This window comes from Wyeomyia smithii, chromosome 1 (assembly GCF_029784165.1).
Source record: "Wyeomyia smithii strain HCP4-BCI-WySm-NY-G18 chromosome 1, ASM2978416v1, whole genome shotgun sequence".
NCBI classification, from domain to species: Eukaryota; Metazoa; Arthropoda; class Insecta; order Diptera; family Culicidae; genus Wyeomyia; species Wyeomyia smithii.
The window spans coordinates 72,320,290-72,338,050 of NC_073694.1; the positions used below are offsets into that span (position 1 = coordinate 72,320,290).

At 38.7% G+C, this 17,761-nt stretch overlaps 1 protein-coding gene across 5 annotated transcripts in view; it reads left to right on the plus strand.

Moving 5' to 3' along the window:
• The window catches only part of LOC129724002 (myosin heavy chain 95F), an 84,826-nt gene extending 67,607 nt beyond the window's left edge, over positions 1 to 17,219 (plus strand). For 2 of the 5 annotated variants that reach the window (XM_055678613.1, XM_055678776.1), the window contains exons 2-14: positions 9,250 to 9,557; positions 10,409 to 10,482; positions 10,549 to 11,668; positions 11,734 to 11,898; positions 11,964 to 12,187; positions 12,250 to 12,447; positions 12,506 to 12,938; positions 12,998 to 13,460; positions 13,519 to 13,609; positions 13,686 to 13,825; positions 14,325 to 14,372; positions 15,527 to 15,765; positions 15,848 to 17,219. In XM_055678613.1, coding sequence (XP_055534588.1) covers positions 9,374 to 9,557; positions 10,409 to 10,482; positions 10,549 to 11,668; positions 11,734 to 11,898; positions 11,964 to 12,187; positions 12,250 to 12,447; positions 12,506 to 12,938; positions 12,998 to 13,460; positions 13,519 to 13,609; positions 13,686 to 13,825; positions 14,325 to 14,372; positions 15,527 to 15,765; positions 15,848 to 16,197 — 3,729 coding nt within the window. In that variant the 5' untranslated portion in view covers positions 9,250 to 9,373 and the 3' untranslated portion in view covers positions 16,198 to 17,219. Of the gene's footprint in view, positions 1 to 9,131; positions 9,196 to 9,246; positions 9,558 to 10,408; positions 10,483 to 10,548; positions 11,669 to 11,733; positions 11,899 to 11,963; positions 12,188 to 12,249; positions 12,448 to 12,505; positions 12,939 to 12,997; positions 13,461 to 13,518; positions 13,610 to 13,685; positions 13,826 to 14,324; positions 14,373 to 15,526; positions 15,766 to 15,847 lie in introns of those variants that run through there. The other 3 variants (XM_055678852.1, XM_055678694.1, XM_055678935.1) reach the window with 3 other exon arrangements.
• Positions 17,220 to 17,761: the final 542 nt, after the last annotated feature.

The window sequence follows — 17,761 nt, forward strand, 5'->3', positions numbered from 1 at the left end:
ACAACGTTCAAATATGATAGGAATGGGCAATCTCAAATACAATTCCCCTTTGTAATGGTAAGTCATCTGATACTTATTCAATCAACTAAACATTCATCTCGACTATCATCACTTGCGTCTTAAGACAACAAGATTAGCGTGATCATTTTCTTGAAGAATAAACAGCATGTATCCCCAGAACGAACTTTGTTTTGGGAAACATCGAATGCACGTGGTGGGACTGATATGCGTAGAAATTACATATTGGAAGGCAAATTTCTCGGCATTATTGTCCCAGCGGGTATTTTTATGGAAAAGAGTGTTAAATCGAAAAACCTTCAACTAAATTTATTGAAAACAGTCTATTGCAAGGTAAAACTGGTTAGAAGCCCATAATTGCATTTGTCACATTGACGCAATGCGTAAAAGTGTTGTAAAACTTTAACATCGTTTTTCTCGTTTGCATGAATTGGAACATGGGACAAATATGCCAATAATGCGTAGAACGGCAGTGTATTTCTGCTTGAAATAGGTTGACTCCAGGGCCTGTCACCCCAGCCCCAACCCTGTTGTTTGACCTGGAGCCATCCCTGTAGAACACTATTGAGCTTGGCGGTTCTGATTCCTATTAAGTGCGACTTGGCTCCGTCAGAATAGTCGTCCAAAGTCGTACTGCCTATCCATCCAGTCTTCCTGAGTCAACAGTGCATTGATTTTGAAGTTTTTTAAGTATACTGGGGTGTCCTCTAAGGTCTCCTTCAAGATTTTTTTTTGTTCTTTGTAGCCTTAGTGCTTTTTCCGCTTCTAATTGCACAAATAAATGCAACTCAATAAATGTACTTCGAATTGCTCCCGTGATGAAAATTGTGGCAAGTCTTTGCAACTATTTTTAGCAAAAAACTAGGAATATCTTTACAACAAATGAAAACATCAAACCAATATATTCTACAAAAATACGAGGTTTAGCAGAAGGAACAAAATCTTAGAACATCTTGAATAGTTTCGACGATTACAGGAAAAGTTATGGACAAAAACTTATTTTGAGGGGTGTTTTCCTTTCATTCAGTACTCGGTTGGATACAGCTGGAAACAGTTGAACTCTTATGAGTAATGCAATTTTTTGACAAACTTTCAAATGCATACAGTCTGGTTTGCTACTATAGACTGTTCCGAAAATTATAAATACATCTTTTTTCTTGAATAAAACAAAAAATACAGGATTTTTCGGGTCATTTTATTCTGAAATATAGATAATAAGTGTTTTCTTTCCAGTTTCAATTCAAGTTGGGATTATTTTTCGTAGGATACGTGAGTTCTCTAACTTTGCTCTTAACACTACTCATAAGCTTTTGCACAGTGTGTTCTCCGACCATTTTTACCACTTTAAGCCAATCTTTTTTAAATTTTTCAACGTTGTCCGCTGGTTTGACATATTTCCTCAGCTTTGCCTTGGTCAAAGCCCAAAAAGTTTCAATAGGACGAATTTCAGGGCAGTTCGGAGGATTCATCACCTTTGGGACACATGTGACATTATTTGTTTTATACCACCCTAGTGCATCCTTAGAGTAATGGCAGGAAGCAAGATCGGGCCAAAAGATTGGAGGATTGTTATGCTGCTTAACCATGGGTAACAACCTTTTCTGCAAACACTCTTTCACGTAAATTTTACCATTCATTGTGTCATTCGTAATGAATGGACGAGATATTTTCCCACATTCACAAATGGCCTGCCAAACCATTACCTTCTTGCCAAATTTTTCGGTGTAAATGGCTTTCACTGGTCCAGAGACATCCTTTCCCTTCGGTGATGTATAAAATTGCGGTCCTGGTAGAGTCTTATAGTCCAGTTTTATGTAGGTTTCGTTCCATGATAACACACCCCATTTTTTTGGTCAGAAGTTTGTCATAAAGCTTCCGAGCTCTCGGTTTCACAGATTCAGCTTGTTTTGGATTTCGTTTTGGCTGTTTCTGCTTCCGACGGGTCTGCAGACCCATTCTTCCCTTGGCACGCATAACGTTACTCGCCGAGGTTACAAGCTTTTTCGCCACATGTCGTACTGAAACTGAAAGATGCCGCTTGTAGTATTCCCTAACCTTTTTGTCCATTGTGGGATCAACAGGTCCGGGTTTTCTACCACGTCTTGGGGCATCAGTAAATGTGCACTCTTCACAATACTTCCGCAATGGGGTTTGAACTGCTCCGACACTTATACCTTCTTCTCTGGCTAATTTTCTTATAGAAAGACCACTCACGGTGCCCCATTTGTGCACAATTCGCTTTCTTTGCTCGGGAGAAAGGCCACGCATTTTCAAAATTTCGCACTAAATGCTAGAAAAAATGACAGCATCTGTTTCTTTTGGTCGTAAACAACAGAACGCAGCCAACGTTTGGTTGAATACTGCACGTTATTTGAAATGACGGTTGATCGTAAGTGTATTTATAATTATCGGAACGGTCTATATCTGCAACCTTCGGAGAAATATGGACTCAAAATATGGTTATTTTCAGCAAAAAACTAGAAATATCTTAACAACAAATAAAAATATCAAACCAATATATTTTCGGCGTTTCGGTGCAGGTACCTGATCTGTTGTGTGATAGTGGTTATTGTATTTTGCAAAGGGACACAAAGGGATACTGACAAAAGTATCGATACTTTGGTATCGCGATACTTTAATGATTTTCGATACCGGGTATCGGAGTATCGGTTGAAGGAGTATCGATGTTCGATGCTTCGATAGCATCGGTATCAGACCTACAGTTTTTTTCAAAAAGCATCGTTCAGAAAGTATCGATACCGGTACTCATCTCTCGCGATGAGTATCGATGCCAAAATACTCGATACCGCGACCCCTAGTATCGATGCTAGTATCCCCCATCCTTAGGACACGTATAGCCATTGACTGAGATATATTACAAATTCACATCAATGGACAACGTAATGCTAATTCCCTAACAAAAAAAAAGTATATATCAAGCAATTGCTTACCCTTTTGAAAGAGCGCTTCACAGTCCCATAGTAAATGTTCCGAAGTTTCTCTATCTAGATTACAAAAGCGACAGGCATCATCTTGTAATTTACCTATCTGTTTAAAGTAATGTTTACTTAGGCAGTGGCCCGTTAAAAGGCCTTTGATGGTACATAAGTTTTTTTTTTTGAGATACTGAGCAATCGCTGGGTTACTGTTTTTTTTGGGTGCCATAAATATTTTCGATTGTCGAGCTGATTTGTTGTTTTTCCAAGTGTTTTCTGTCATTGAGTTTTTCCACTTCTTAAGTTCCATTTTGCGGGTAAATTCTGAGATTCCACAAAACGGCTCTGGCCCTATGAATAACTGCATTGATTGGAAAGATCAGCTTTTTCATTTCCTTCAATACCGCTTCAATGCCCAGGTACCAGAATTAGTTAATCTCACTATTTCTAGCCATCTGCTGTAGCAATTGAATGCAATACCAAACCAATTTTGGAGAACAGAAAACGGATTTCAGTGCTTTTAGTGTAGCTTGACTAACCGAAAAAAAGCATATATTTGCATGTCTATAGTTGCGTCGAAAACAAATTGTAGCGCATTTAATTATTGCCAGTACTGCCGTTCTACGCATAGCTGTCCCATGTTACTTTTGGTCGTTTTTCGTTTTTTATCACCAATGAGTCTATTTGCACGTATATTTTTGAAAAAGTTTTAAGAATAACATTGTTTGTTCCGAAAATCTTGAAAAATAATACCAAGTCTGTTTGTCCCATCGATGATTTTCTACACATATTTGTCCCACTAGATTTTTTCTATTCTAATTCATCCCACTAACCACTAATTCCCGCATTTATAACTTGGGAAGTGCTACAGAGCACTAAAGACTTCTTCTAACAACGTTTGATATATTACTGGTTTCAGAAATTCGGTACCGAAAATCACTCTGTTTGATTATTTAAATGCGGTACGTTCATATCTTTGTTCGGGATAAAGATAAACGCATGAGATTCATACTAATTGGAGGTTGTAAGAACTGTCTTTTGTGTGTAGCCAAAATGGTGAACGCCCAACAACGTTCAAATATGATAGGAATGGGCAATCTCAAATACAATTCCCCTTTGTAATGGTAAGTCATCTGATACTTATTCAATCAACTAAACATTCATCTCGACTATCATCACTTGCGTCTTAAGACAACAAGATTAGCGTGATCATTTTCTTGAAGAATAAACAGCATGTATCCCCAGAACGAACTTTGTTTTGGGAAACATCGAATGCACGTGGTGGGACTGATATGCGTAGAAATTACATATTGGAAGGCAAATTTCTCGGCATTATTGTCCCAGCGGGTATTTTTATGGAAAAGAGTGTTAAATCGAAAAACCTTCAACTAAATTTATTGAAAACAGTCTATTGCAAGGTAAAACTGGTTAGAAGCCCATAATTGCATTTGTCACATTGACGCAATGCGTAAAAGTGTTGTAAAACTTTAACATCGTTTTTCTCGTTTGCATGAATTGGAACATGGGACAAATATGCCAATAATGCGTAGAACGGCAGTGTATTTCTGCTTGAAATAGGTTGACTCCAGGGCCTGTCACCCCAGCCCCAACCCTGTTGTTTGACCTGGAGCCATCCCTGTAGAACACTATTGAGCTTGGCGGTTCTGATTCCTATTAAGTGCGACTTGGCTCCGTCAGAATAGTCGTCCAAAGTCGTACTGCCTATCCATCCAGTCTTCCTGAGTCAACAGTGCATTGATTTTGAAGTTTTTTAAGTATACTGGGGTGTCCTCTAAGGTCTCCTTCAAGATTTTTTTTTGTTCTTTGTAGCCTTAGTGCTTTTTCCGCTTCTAATTGCACAAATAAATGCAACTCAATAAATGTACTTCGAATTGCTCCCGTGATGAAAATTGTGGCAAGTCTTTGCAACTATTTTTAGCAAAAAACTAGGAATATCTTTACAACAAATGAAAACATCAAACCAATATATTCTACAAAAATACGAGGTTTAGCAGAAGGAACAAAATCTTAGAACATCTTGAATAGTTTCGACGATTACAGGAAAAGTTATGGACAAAAACTTATTTTGAGGGGTGTTTTCCTTTCATTCAGTACTCGGTTGGATACAGCTGGAAACAGTTGAACTCTTATGAGTAATGCAATTTTTTGACAAACTTTCAAATGCATACAGTCTGGTTTGCTACTATAGACTGTTCCGAAAATTATAAATACATCTTTTTTCTTGAATAAAACAAAAAATACAGGATTTTTCGGGTCATTTTATTCTGAAATATAGATAATAAGTGTTTTCTTTCCAGTTTCAATTCAAGTTGGGATTATTTTTCGTAGGATACGTGAGTTCTCTAACTTTGCTCTTAACACTACTCATAAGCTTTTGCACAGTGTGTTCTCCGACCATTTTTACCACTTTAAGCCAATCTTTTTTAAATTTTTCAACGTTGTCCGCTGGTTTGACATATTTCCTCAGCTTTGCCTTGGTCAAAGCCCAAAAAGTTTCAATAGGACGAATTTCAGGGCAGTTCGGAGGATTCATCACCTTTGGGACACATGTGACATTATTTGTTTTATACCACCCTAGTGCATCCTTAGAGTAATGGCAGGAAGCAAGATCGGGCCAAAAGATTGGAGGATTGTTATGCTGCTTAACCATGGGTAACAACCTTTTCTGCAAACACTCTTTCACGTAAATTTTACCATTCATTGTGTCATTCGTAATGAATGGACGAGATATTTTCCCACATTCACAAATGGCCTGCCAAACCATTACCTTCTTGCCAAATTTTTCGGTGTAAATGGCTTTCACTGGTCCAGAGACATCCTTTCCCTTCGGTGATGTATAAAATTGCGGTCCTGGTAGAGTCTTATAGTCCAGTTTTATGTAGGTTTCGTTCCATGATAACACACCCCATTTTTTTGGTCAGAAGTTTGTCATAAAGCTTCCGAGCTCTCGGTTTCACAGATTCAGCTTGTTTTGGATTTCGTTTTGGCTGTTTCTGCTTCCGACGGGTCTGCAGACCCATTCTTCCCTTGGCACGCATAACGTTACTCGCCGAGGTTACAAGCTTTTTCGCCACATGTCGTACTGAAACTGAAAGATGCCGCTTGTAGTATTCCCTAACCTTTTTGTCCATTGTGGGATCAACAGGTCCGGGTTTTCTACCACGTCTTGGGGCATCAGTAAATGTGCACTCTTCACAATACTTCCGCAATGGGGTTTGAACTGCTCCGACACTTATACCTTCTTCTCTGGCTAATTTTCTTATAGAAAGACCACTCACGGTGCCCCATTTGTGCACAATTCGCTTTCTTTGCTCGGGAGAAAGGCCACGCATTTTCAAAATTTCGCACTAAATGCTAGAAAAAATGACAGCATCTGTTTCTTTTGGTCGTAAACAACAGAACGCAGCCAACGTTTGGTTGAATACTGCACGTTATTTGAAATGACGGTTGATCGTAAGTGTATTTATAATTATCGGAACGGTCTATATCTGCAACCTTCGGAGAAATATGGACTCAAAATATGGTTATTTTCAGCAAAAAACTAGAAATATCTTAACAACAAATAAAAATATCAAACCAATATATTCTACAAAAATTCGAGGTTTGGCAGAATAAACAAAATCTTAGAACATCTTGAATTGTTTTGAGAATTACAGGAAAAGTTATGGGCGAAAAACGAATTTTGAGCAGTGTTCCTCGTAAATCTCTATTTCGTCATATCAGACGTACAGATAAAAGATTACAGTGTTCAGCAATTCTTTTTCTTATAGATTTTCCTACAACTTTGCTGATGAAAGCAATCTGGTATTTTAAAAATTAGAAAAAATAGTTTTTATATCTAACTACTAGGGGGATTGATGAAAAAAACGAAAACGCCAAAAGAAAGGCCTTGTTATATGCAATAAACTTGCTGAAGGCACTGGGTACATAAAATCAATATTTCACAGTCAAATCTACGATTTTTCGAGTTTAGACCACTGTGCACTGAGAGGAGCGCTTTGCTCAAGAATGCACACCAGCACAACAATGAAATATTGTATTCGAACTTATTGAACAGGGTGTATAGTGTTTATATCTTAAACTGTCTTTAGTTTTTGGCATCATAAAGATTAATTTTATACATCTTTTCAGTCAAATACTGTAATAAATGTTCATGATCATCAAAAGCCTCGGCTAAAATACGAATTTTACAGAAATGATGGAGGTTCTGTTAAAAAGCTTCAAAATTTGCAACTATTACCACAATAGGTGGCACATTAACGGCACATTCATAACGACAATAATTCAGAATAAGAAGCTTCGAATTCATGATGATCATGAAATTAATTCAACGAGAGTTTTTCCAAAATTATAATTCCCCGCAACACGGAAATGAAACGCACTTTTGTTGAAAATAGCGAGAATATAATTTTCCTGTCATAGAAACATATTTTAGGTTAGCAAAGGTTTATATAGGACATTAATTATTAAATTGATAATGCGCAGTTTAGAATGTAAGCAACTTACGTTTAGTATCTCCTTAGTTTTGCAGCTTAGGGACCATCCACATACCACGTGAACAGATTTTTAACGATTTGAACCAGACGCGCAAAAATTAAAAACAAACATCAAAAAAATAAAATTCCGGTCCTGTACTGCGAATTTCTGCAGCACTTGGAGGCAAAACCTCACTTTTTCTTGTAGTCGCATCCAGTGACGCAAAGCGACTTCGTAATATCCGGGCCAAGAAATTTGGCGGATTTACGTGGGTGTCACCTTCCAAGGATGACGCGCATGATAAAAGGGGTTCCACATCAAATTACATCACGGAAAAATCGCTGTAGAAAATTACCTAGTTGACCGATCCTTTTCAGCCGTTCAGACAATAAAATATAAGTCATTAGTAAGCTTTAGACATATTCATTTCATTCAACTTTTCAATGCCATAACCGTACGCTCGTACTTTGCGCTTAACTCCACTCATTAGGATTTGTGCAACATCTGGCTGCAGCTTTTTCTGTACGGAAACCCACTTTTTCATCATGTTCTCTTTAAATTTGCCCTGCTTGGGATGCTTTCGTAGTGCCTAGCCCAGTTTTTTTTACCGATAGGCCAAAGTTCCGGTGCGTTGGGGGGATTCATGTCCTTGGGAACGGCTTCGTACCACTTCAGGACATAATTTCAACAGTGGCACGAAGCTAGTCCTGCCCAGAAGATCGTAGGTCCCTCATGTTGCTTCAATAGAGGAAGCAGATGCTTCTGTAGACACTCCTTGGAAACCGCAACTGTTGATGCGGTCTTCTGCAAGCATAGTACGAGTCCTGTAGGCATTTTAATAGTTTAAACTAACTTGGCATTCTTCATTTCAGTAAAACTTCGTTAGTTTGGCAAAGTCAACCTTATAATGAGCAGATGGCGCATATAAGATTTAACTCTTGCGACATAAACGTCATACCTGCAAAAAAACCTTATAATGCCGTGATGCATCATAATAATTTAATGTTTTTTTTATTCAGAAAAATATCTAACATGTGTACAATCTAACAGTGTACAGATGTTACTGGCACAAGGCTCAATACAAGTTAACAAAGTTTTCATTCTTCAAAAATCCTTATTGCAACACTGAATTACATTTCTTATTTACACCTGACATTAAGATATAAACTAAATCACGACATGGCTCAGTACTGATGTCGTCATTCGTTAATTTTGAAAACCAATAAAATAACTAAATAATGATGGCCATTTACTACTGCGAACCAACCAGTACGTATCCAATGTGAAATTGTCAAGTATTTTAGTAAAACAAAATGTTCCACAATGCATCAGCTGATTTGACCGGCTACACGATAAATCGTTTATCAACCAACACACATACGGCAATTTACTTATCGTGGTCCTCATATGTGGTGCAAGTTTATGGCGCGTGGAGTTTGCACAACCAGCACCGGAGCACTTTCCACGTATGTGTACAAAAATCAGCGTCACACACATACAAGGTCAAATCCATTGAATTCCATCACATTATTGCGCACTCCATCGCCTACTATTAGCTTGCACTTCTGGACTGTTATATCCGTTGATATAGGTATATTGTCTAATCAGTTGGTACCTATGTGTGACTAAATGGATGACTAAACCATTCTAGGGTGGTTCGCAAGTTCACTGTAAAACGAAAAATCGTTCATTTGCAGTACAGCTCAAGTGTTTGTCTAGTCTAACAGCAAACTCGCCACTGATAGTAATAATCTTATCTCGAAGTTATTTCACCGTATTCTCACTTCTTTCTTTCCAGTTTGCAGCACACATTGTCGCGTAGGGCAGTACCGAAACGGCCGGATTGTGGCTTTTACGTGGGCCCGACCCAGACCGCCGTGTCATCATATAGCCAAGGGCCAAACGGTGCCACCGGTAACACCATGTGGGACTCCCAACTGGTGTGGGCTCGGGATTCCCAGCAGGGCTACATCCAGGGCCGGATTACTGAAATCGGTGCGCACGAGTACGAAGTTCAGCCGCTGGACAGCAAGCAACCCCGAAAAAACTGCATCCTGGAAGATATCTTCGCCTCCTGTGAAGCTGTATCCGATCATGATGATAACTGTAAGTTGCAATCGAAATTTTAACTATTTGCCAATGAAATATATGCAGTTCATGAACAATACTATGAACTACTGACACAAGCATAAGTCAGTGCTTAGCACCAGTAGATCTAAGTAATGTGCTGTTTAAAAGACAATCGTTTATGCTGTAAACCTCTTCAGTCGAGGTGAGGCAATTTAATGGTTGTTTGTACAACTAATTAATGTGTGAAGTAACATCTAAATCTAATGTACACAGTAACCTATAATGCATTGTTCTAGCCATTGCATGACAGTCAGTATGTGCATTGTGCTGTTCGAGTCGTTCAGATACTTGAACACCAAGTTGTAGTTCAGTTTTTCATTATATGGATTACTGAAGCGCAGTGGGCAAATGAATGTGGAGGGCAGAGAATGGTGCAGCGAGATGTCAAAGATAGATAGTCTGCACTCTACGAAACTGGTAAGACGCTCACCGTTGGTGCAAAAAACGCATCCAAAACAGCATGAATATATTATATACATTATTTGGAACCTTTGGAGATCACTCACATATACAGATCGCGTTGAGCATTAAACTAACATAAATTTTTAACCGTAGACCTACGTTGTAGTCGTTTTCGATCTATTTTTTGGGACTCGATAGTTAAAAAACCGAGTATAATATTTAATTGAAACTCTTTCACTTTGTTGTTTAAACATTAAGGTAAAACATAAAATCATAAAGAAAGCCTTTCTTGGCCTTTTCCAGCATCAGATCAAATTTTTACGTTAACAAATAAAGTCTAGTACGAATCATTGGGAAAAGGCACACCTTATTCTTGTTTCAGTTTGTTGTCACTAAATATTTTATCCAAACCTCTTTTTTCACAGGTGAATTAATGTTCCTAAACGAGGCTACTCTACTAGACAATATCAAGAACCGATATTATAAAGACAAAATTTACGTAAGTGCTCAATTTTCTTTCCAATCAAAATCGAAATTGTAATTTTATTACATTTCCCATCTACAGACATACGTAGCAAATATCCTAATTGCGGTCAATCCGTACAAAGAGATTCGGGACCTGTACTCGAAGGCGACCATTAAACGATACAATGGTAAATCTCTCGGCGAGCTTCCCCCGCACGTGTACGCAATCGCGGATAAGGCGATCCGAGATATGCGAGTGCTTAAAATGTCCCAGTCGATTATCGTGTCCGGTGAATCTGGTGCCGGCAAAACCGAAAGTACCAAGTACTTACTGAGGTATCTGTGTGATGCGGCTGCGACCGCTGGTCCTATCGAGCAGAAAATTCTAGATGCTAATCCGATCCTCGAAGCGTTCGGGAATGCTAAAACCACTCGTAACAACAACAGTTCCCGGTTCGGTAAGTTCATTGAGGTGCACTACGATAGTCGGTGCCAAGTGGTAGGTGGACACATCTCACATTACCTTTTGGAGAAGAGTAGGATATGTACACAAAGTGCGGAGGAGCGAAATTATCACGTTTTTTACCTGCTGTGCGCGGGTGCTCCGCAGCAGTTACGGGATAAATTGCTGATCGGAAAACCTGATGATTATCGATATCTAACGGGATGTACGCAGTATTTTTCCACATCACAAACAGACCGAAAGATACCCAATTCCCAGAAATCGAAGGATCATTTAAGTAGAGGGTCACTAAAAGATCCGATACTGGATGATTACAACGATTTTCAAGAGCTAGATCAAGCACTGAGTCGATTAGGACTATCCGATGTGCAGAAATACCAGATTTATGGTTTAGTGGCAGCAGTTCTGCACCTGGGAAACATCTGCTTCGAAGAAAATCCGGAAGATGCCAAAGGAGGTTGTCGCGTTACACATGGCTCAGAGAAAGCACTAGCAATAACGGGAAATTTGATCGGTTTGGATCCTTCGGAGCTAAGACAAGCGCTAGTTTCTAGGGTGATGCAAAGCAAGGGCGGAGGTGTTAAGGGGACAGTTATTATGGTCCCATTGAAGGTCTATGAGGCAAACAACGCACGCGACGCATTAGCCAAGGCTTTGTACTCGAGACTGTTTGATCATATTGTGTCGCTCATCAATCAGAACATACCCTTCCAAGTGTCGAGTTACTACATCGGGGTGCTGGATATAGCAGGATTTGGTGGGTTGCTTTTTGTGAATAGGCAAAAATGTTTACTTATATATATTATCCTCTTGTAATTGTAGAATATTTCACCGTGAATTCCTTCGAGCAGTTTTGCATTAATTATTGTAACGAAAAGCTGCAAAAATTTTTCAACGACAATATTCTAGCCGCTGAGCAAGATCTCTATAAACGAGAGGGCCTTAACGTTCCAGAAATTAAATTCACCGACAATCAAGATATCATCGGTATACCAACTCGGTTACTTCCTTGAATGCATTGAACGAGCATAACATTGTTTTCTATTTTGCAGAGCTGATTGAATCGAAATCAAGTGGTATTTTTAATTTGCTGGACGAAGAATCAAAGCTTCCTAAACCATCGTACGCCCATTTTACTGCAGAAGTACATAGCGCTTGGCAGGGTCACTTCCGATTATCGTTACCACGAGCTTCTCGCTTAAAGGCTCACCGTGTGATACGGGATGACGAAGGGTTCTTGGTGCGTCACTTTGCAGGCGCCGTTTGTTACAATACGGTATTTACAGATATTAAAAGTGACACATGAATCAGTCAGATGAAAAACTTGCTTATTTGTAGAATCAATTCATCGAGAAAAATAATGATGCACTCCACGCTTCACTGGAAGGATTGGTCCAAGAGTCTGAAAACTCGCTGCTGAAACGGCTCTTTGCTAGTGGTAAAGGGACAGTCAGTAAGGGTAAATTGTCTTTCATTTCCGTTGGATCCAAATTTAAAACACAGCTGGGTGAGCTTATGGATAAGTTGGAAAAGAATGTGAGTTTCCTATACAAACGTATCAAACGAATTTCTTCAAAATTATTTCATATTTCAGGGCACAAATTTTATTCGCTGTATCAAACCCAACAGTCGCATGACCGATCATGAGTTCGAGGGTGGTTTGGCTTTAGCTCAGCTAAAATGTTCCGGTACTACATCGGTGCTGGAACTAATGGAGTATGGCTACCCATCGAGAGTGCCCTTCAATGAGTTGTACAACATGTATAAATCATTTTTGCCACCCGAACTAGCACGGCTCAATCCACGAACCTTCTGTGAAGCTATGCTGCATTCACTTAAACTAAACAACAGAGATTTCAAGTTCGGTATCACGAAGGTGTTCTTCAGGCCGGGTAAATTCGTTGAGTTTGACCGAATTATGAAGTCGGACCCAGAAAACCTGCGAGCGATTGTGGCTAACGTGAAGAAGTGGTTGGTCCGGTCCCGTTGGATTAAGTCGGTATTCTGTGCAATTTGTGTTATAAAATGTAAGTTGCTGTGATATTTTTCAATGCATATTATATCCAACTCTTTTGAAAATTCACAGTAAAGAATCGCATCATCTACCGCAACAAGTGCGTTCTGATGGCACAGAAAACAATTCGCGGTTATCTGGCTCGCAAGCAACACCAACCTCGATACAAGGGCATACAGAAAATTAACGCCATTAAAACAAATCTAGGGAAGATGCAGGACATTGCCAATCAGTTGAAAACAGAGCGGGAGAACATGCTGAAACAGGTGGCCGATGTAACGCGAGCTATCGATGATGCTGTGCGGAAAATCAAGGCGAATCCCAAAATAACTCCGGCAGAAATTGATAACTTATACGCAGGCGTGATGGCTAAGATCGATACCCAAATGAAAATGATACACATCAAGCTTCAGGAGCAGCGCAACGCTGAGGAACAGGAACGGTTGCGAAAGATACAGGCTGCCCTCGAAGCGGAAAGAAAAGCCAAAGAGGAAGAGGAACGACGATTACGTGAGGAAGAAGACAACCGAAGAAAGTGCGTTACCCGCTTTATGAAGTGAACAGCTATCATTAAAACTTGTTATCATTTACAGAAAAGCCGAAATGGAAGCTAGACGCAAGGAAGAGGAAGCTCGTCGTATCAGACAAGAAGAGGAGGATCGCAAAGCTGCGCTTGCTCTTCAAGTAAGTAAATAACATAGATTATCGACATTAACGTAGATTAAGTTCTGATTTTTCATATTATCCATTGTTTGTTCAGGCTCAACTAGAGAAAGAAGCCCAGGAAGATATCAAATACCGACAGCAATTGGAGCAGGAAAGACGTGATCACGAGTTAGCATTGCGATTGGCACAGGAATCCAACGGCCAGGTTGAGGACAGTCCGCCGTTACTGAGAAAGTATGCATTTATTATTCCTTTTCACTATTCCTGTGCGCAATCTCTATTTTGTTTTATAGTTTTACGAATCTCATGCAGCTTCCCAAATCTACAGGGTAGAAGTTGTAATTTTAAGGTTTCATTTGTACAAAGCAAAGCTATACGCGACGATCATATTATTCGAGTGCTTTCGTTTCACAGATCAAAATTAATACCCTTTGGTTGAACTCTTTCGGCTGTAAATATCTGAATTCTTTAAGTAACAAGCTTTTGGTTTCGCGATCTCTTCGTTGCTTTCATGACACATCATTGAAGCATCTACACAATGAACAAGAAAAATTACACCGGCCCTGTAAATTTACTATCTATGTTTCAAATCTTTGGTGTTCCAGTCTGTGCTGTACTCCCCCACTGTATTCTTGTTAATTATCTTTTGTCTCAAAACTAAGTCGACCCCGGCAACAAAGCGAAACAACGGATTAAATTTTTTTTAAATCATTCACATTCAATCATTCCACAGCGGTACGCCAGAAGTTACGCCTTTGGGTAATCCAAATCGATTGATCAGGTATTTGTTGTTTTATGAAATCAACTACTTTTTACTTGCTAGAAACGTACTTAGAAAACTACCGCATACTTGTTAATTACCCCATACACACATTTCTCTGCATTTGTTTTCCGTTGTAGCCTTCGAGAATTGACTATCTTTATCCTAGATGTAATCATTTTGAAATCATAACCATAACCAACCACTTTTCCTGTATTGTAGATATTTGTGTTTGTAGTGTTTTGAGTGTTCTCATACATGTGTTCCGTAGATTGCAAGGAAAGTAATAATTTAATTGAATAAACCTAACAATTAGCTGCAGTCAATCGATAGATTCATGTCGATGTCATGCCAGTGAAATTTGCTCAGACGAAAATAACTGTTCCTCCAAGAAGAAGATTGCAATAATAATACTCGCGTAGAGTTTCACTTTTGATCAATTTTTAATCGGTAAGAGTCTTGCGAGGCATTGATGGCAGGTTAATTTAGCTGTTTCAAACTTTACGAAGAATTTTATTGGCACTGAACGGTGCGCAGTCAAAAAAATCCTATTTTGCTTCTGCTTTGGCTTACTTTTACAATTTTTGGTTAATTTTAGCATAAAACTAAGTTTTTTCCTGCGGCAAAATTGTATTTTGCCAACTGAACGGATTTATAGCATAGCAAAATTCACAGTAACAAAATCATTATGCATGGATAAATGCTTTTGGATTCAATTCGAACCTAGTTCGATCAGAATAGATTCTCAAAGGTACAGTTTTGTTTCGGAATTCCTTTCGGGATCCGAAAAAGTTCGATACAATTTCGATAGTAAAACTGATCATGGCTGTAAAAAAGAAAATGATGGAAAAAGGATATCTGATAAAACCATGTGTTATGAAATTTAATTAAAAAAATACTGTTTCAACTGTCTTACTCGATTTACTAATTCCTGTACACAATTCACTATACACTTATTCCCTTGAATGTTTTTTTTTGCACCAAAATGTTGATAAAAACTGCACATTTATTACCAACCTAGTAGCGCTACATTTCATTATCTGTATCTTAACGGAAGCAAACTTCAAATCATGCAGCAGTATTTACAGATTGTTTCCCTACCGTATCTTTTATGAGTCCAATTTGATGGGCAGTTAACCGGCATTACATCTAATTTGTGTACCAAAAATTCACAGATCTGAGGCGATCCGAGCTCAGCAGCAGCTGATCGAGAAGCAGAAGCATGACCTCTCTAAATGGAAGTACTCGGAGCTGCGGGACGCCATCAATACTAGCTGTGACATTGAGCTGCTGGAAGCTTGCCGTCACGAGTTCCACCGTCGCCTAAAGGTTTATCATGCGTGGAAAGCAAAGAATCGCAAGCGCACGACAATGGACGAGAACGAACGGGCACCGCGCAGTGTTATGGAAGCCGGTTAGTACGGGATGAGGATGGGGTTTCGATCTTATATTGAAAAAAAAAAAAAAAAAAAAAAAAACTATTGTTTTTTTTTCAGCCGCCCGCGCTCCGCCCCGACTTTCCCAGAAGCAAGAAATCACTACCGGTTCGGTTCATCGCTACTTCCGTATCCCTTTCGTGCGACCCAGCATCAATCCGGAAGATAACAATAAAAGAGGTTGGTGGTATGCACACTTCGATGGTCAGTATGTGGCACGTCAGATGGAGTTACACGCAGACAAACCACCAATTTTATTAGTGGCCGGCGTGGACGACATGCAGATGTGCGAGCTAAGTCTGGAGGAAACAGGACTGACACGAAAGCGTGGCGCCGAGATACTCGAGCACGAGTTTAACCGCGAATGGGAACGAAATGGCGGCAAACCGTTCAAAAAGGTAGGAAAGTAGGGAGTTGGTCTTGCTACATGGTTTCAATATAAAACAAAAACAGAGAAGAAGAAAAACATTACATCCTTTTCAGAATAGCTCCATATTGTTTGATATAATTGTTTTTAGTCTCCAAAATTAACATTTCCAATTATTCCAAACAATACAGAGCTGCTGAGTGATCCAAAAAAAAAAACAGATAAAATATTATCTGATTTTCGAGTGACTTGAGTTTAGGTGCCTTTTTTCGAAAAAGTATTAAACCAATTAGATGCTTTCATTATTAACATTCCGATTATCGCATGTGCTGGAACAATAGACCAATCCGAATTCCAGTGTGAGTATTTTTCGCTTTACTGCAATATATTCGTATTACCTTTTATGTAAAAGTTACATATAGCAAATAGTCAGCTTTTTAGTGTGAGTTAAGGTTGTATGACTGTTTTAAATTTTTTTTAAGACAATTGAAAATATATACGATTTATTCTAGGAAAGATATTTTACAGTTTTAGTGGGGCAGCTGACAAGTTAATTCATGATCGAATAGCTGTGACAAATTTTCCTCACATATTATTGGCAAACAAAATGAAAACCGCTTATTAAATCATTAACAAAACCGAGAATCAAAATTCAATAAAAAAAATCAATAACAAATATAGCCACTCTATATTATATCTGTTGGTGTCTGAGATCATTTAATACTATATATATTTATCGACATATTTCCCTGAGAAACAAAATTCTGACACAGTGTAAACAGAACTAAAATTGTTCCGGAATCAAAAAATAGAATAATGCTAAAATAAGGTGCAAATGAATGTGAAAAATGACCATTCATCGTTACAAATTTTCCCTCCTTACGTTTGACAAGGAAGTGTTCTTTCTACCTTTGTACTCATCGTGGATGCTATTCCGATTTTCTCTATTTACATACAACCCGGCAACGCCGATATGCCGAACATGAGATGTAACGTTAGTTTGAAAAACTAAGTTTACTAATAATTCAGCATATTAATTAGAATAAATTACTGCAGTTTTTACGACTTCTTTGCCGATTTCTTTTGTTGATAATAGATAGAAAGAAATGATTTTAAACTGCACCGTTCATAATTTGCACTCCCAACCTTGACTGATCCAATTTAGCATACGACAGGTCAAGTTCAAGTATTACACGTAATCGGGCGAGCCAATTCAGTTCTCAGACCGCAGCAACAGCACACTGTTATTTATGTGAATTGCCAAAACGCCGAGAAGGTTAATGGCCGGGCCAGGTCAAGTTAATTTATTTTACGATCGCTTAGCTACTGTGGACCAATTGGTTTAACTTGATTGTTTAAAATTACCGCATGCACGTCGTAATTTTGTAGAGCATAGAAAGTCAAAGGGAGTTCATTTCTTGTTTACTTTCTCTAGTGTCTATAATCCTCCTAGCGAAAGAGGTTTTTATAAGAAGGCGAATACTTGCCGTGTTCATAATCTTGGGAATAGTTATAAATGTGTTGAATTGTAGGGCCAATCCAAATTGGTTACTTTTTTTCACTGAGCTAAATAAATTACAGTTATAGGGAATACTAATTTCTATGAA